This window comes from Sardina pilchardus, chromosome 1 (assembly GCF_963854185.1).
Source record: "Sardina pilchardus chromosome 1, fSarPil1.1, whole genome shotgun sequence".
Taxonomy (NCBI): Eukaryota; Metazoa; Chordata; class Actinopteri; order Clupeiformes; family Clupeidae; genus Sardina; species Sardina pilchardus.
The window spans coordinates 41,748,633-41,750,900 of NC_084994.1; the positions used below are offsets into that span (position 1 = coordinate 41,748,633).

Sequence of the window (2,268 nt, forward strand, 5' to 3'; positions counted from 1 at the left end):
AACAATGCTTTACAAAAATGATTGCTGTGGTGGATAAATGTGAAAACTCTGGGTTTGCGTCGCAGTGTGTACAAAGAAAGAGAGGGATAGAGACAAAGAACATGGAGAGAGAGAGAGAGAGAGAGAAAGACATGGGGAAAGGGAAAGGAGTGAAGGAGAGTAATAGAGAGAGAGAGAGGGTGAGAAGAGAAAACAGTGTTTTGTACAAGTTAAAAGAAACAAAACCATATTAACACCATATTAACTGCCCCCCCACCTGTATTAACCTCATAGCTGAAGAAATGTTGCAAAATCAATGTATAAGCCGCGGCTAATGGTCAGGAAGTGATGGTTAAGCATGTGACATTGAATTGAATATAATAATTGCTGTAGATTAGGGGAAAGAGAACTACCGTCTTTCTCTGGGTGTGTCCAATTTCCCCTGCTCTAGTAGTGAAGGGCAGAGGGCAATGTATGGTGCACGTCACTGCTGATTGGTGGAGGAGACGTGAGCTAAAAGCTCTGTGGGTTATCTCAAAGAGGATAAGAGCTCTATAAATGCAGCCCAATTACAATATAATGATAGGGGCGGGGTGTGGGGGGGAGGGGTGTGGGGGGGAGGCTGCAGAGATCACACTCACTTCAGAGTGCAGATACGCAGGTATGAACTCGACTCGCCTCAGGCAACAGGTTATTCATGAGACATGCTGAATATCTGGGAAGATCTCCTAATTAGGAGGCAGAGTGGAGGATCAAAAGGCAGGCAGTTCTGTATTTTGGACTCACTCCAAATTGTTTACTTTTATGATGTTATGGAGGCCTATACACAAAAAAAGGTTCAACAAAACAGACTCTATCACTCGGTTTGCTTGTCGGGGTCTTTATTCAGTCTGGGACTGAGTTATTGCATTGTTTTCATGATGTCCTTAAAGGAAACCTCAACGAATACTAAAAATATGTTTCGTTTAAGAACAGTCATGTTCAAATTTGCATTGCTTTGAAGTGAGAACATGCAGAACGGCAGCAGGCCTACAGTATATGTAGGTAATGTTAACAATGGCAAATGGCATATAAACATAGATACAGTAAGTGTTCACTCTCTACATAGTATTTTCTCTGTTAAAACATGGTAAAAAAACATGGTGTCCATAAAAAGCATAGAAATGTTAATGTTTTTGGCTATGTAACCGTATTTTCTCTGTTAAAACATGGTAAAAAAAAACATGCTGTCCATAAAAAGCATAGAACTGTTAATGTTTTTGGCTATGTGACATGGCTGAATGCTCTCAAAACCAACCAAGCAGCAGCTAGATTCATCTGTTGAACCAGGTTTAAGCTTTAAAATGACATCAAACCAAACCCTGTGTCCATTCCAATATGGAAAAAAAATGAGGCCAATACATCAAATACATTGAAATCTCATATAAATTCGTCAAAAAAAGTGCTGTATTAAAAATCGGTCCTCACCTTCAAGGATCTACATAAATCTCTCTCACCCTCACATGCTTAAAATGGAAATATGCCTGAAGCGCCCCAGCTGCCTCCTTGACCTTTCATGATTCCTCTAAGATCTCAGGGGGGCTTGTGGGAAGCCTTGGTCCTCCAGCGCACACCCAGATGAAGAGGGGTTCCAGTTAAGGGATTTTTTTGTGCTTTGAGCCTCCCACAAGGCAATATCCTATTAGTCTTCACCAGATCTGAGGCCTTAGCACGCCTCCAGGCCTAACAGAACTCGGGACACGTTGAGAGGAGAAGGGTTCAAAGAAGGAACTCGACCCTGGAGTCCTACACACAAGCTCAGCACAGTCTAGCGTAGCCTAGCTTAGCTTAGTTTCAGCAGGTGACTGGAAATGACCGCAGTTGCTTCTGGGAATTGTAGTTTTTTACAGTTTTTTTTTCTTTTCTTTACGGACACCAGCTTGTGAATGGGTACAGCCTGCAGTGGACCGTCTTGAATCTGCAGGACGAAGAAGAAAAGAACAAGAGAGACACAAACTTAGACCATTTCTTTTTCTTGCGCTACACTTCAAGGCAAAAGCGCTTTCGACGAATCGAGGAAGCGAGACACAACAACATCACAGGCCACACCAGGGGGGCCGGCCCTCGGACGTGTTCACGGTAACCCACAGTGACGCGCGCCGCAAAAAACAAGCGGGAGAAAGTGGGGAGGAGACAGACAGAAAGAGCACCAGCGGTGAGAGGAATTCTGGGAGATGAGAGCGGGCAGATTTATGGAGATTCGGTGTTCCCCTCCAGACTACTGGGCTTTTTATAACCGACTGCATGCAT

At 43.7% G+C, this 2,268-nt stretch overlaps 1 protein-coding gene across 1 annotated transcript in view; it reads right to left on the bottom strand.

Moving 5' to 3' along the window:
• Nucleotides 1-849: 849 nt before the first annotated feature.
• The window catches only part of mfng (MFNG O-fucosylpeptide 3-beta-N-acetylglucosaminyltransferase), a 26,028-nt gene continuing 24,609 nt past the window's right edge, over nt 850-2,268 (bottom strand). Inside the window, exon 8 of the mRNA XM_062544246.1 lies at nt 850-1,936. Coding sequence (XP_062400230.1) covers nt 1,885-1,936 — 52 coding nt within the window. The 3' untranslated portion in view covers nt 850-1,884. The remainder of the gene's footprint in view (nt 1,937-2,268) is intronic.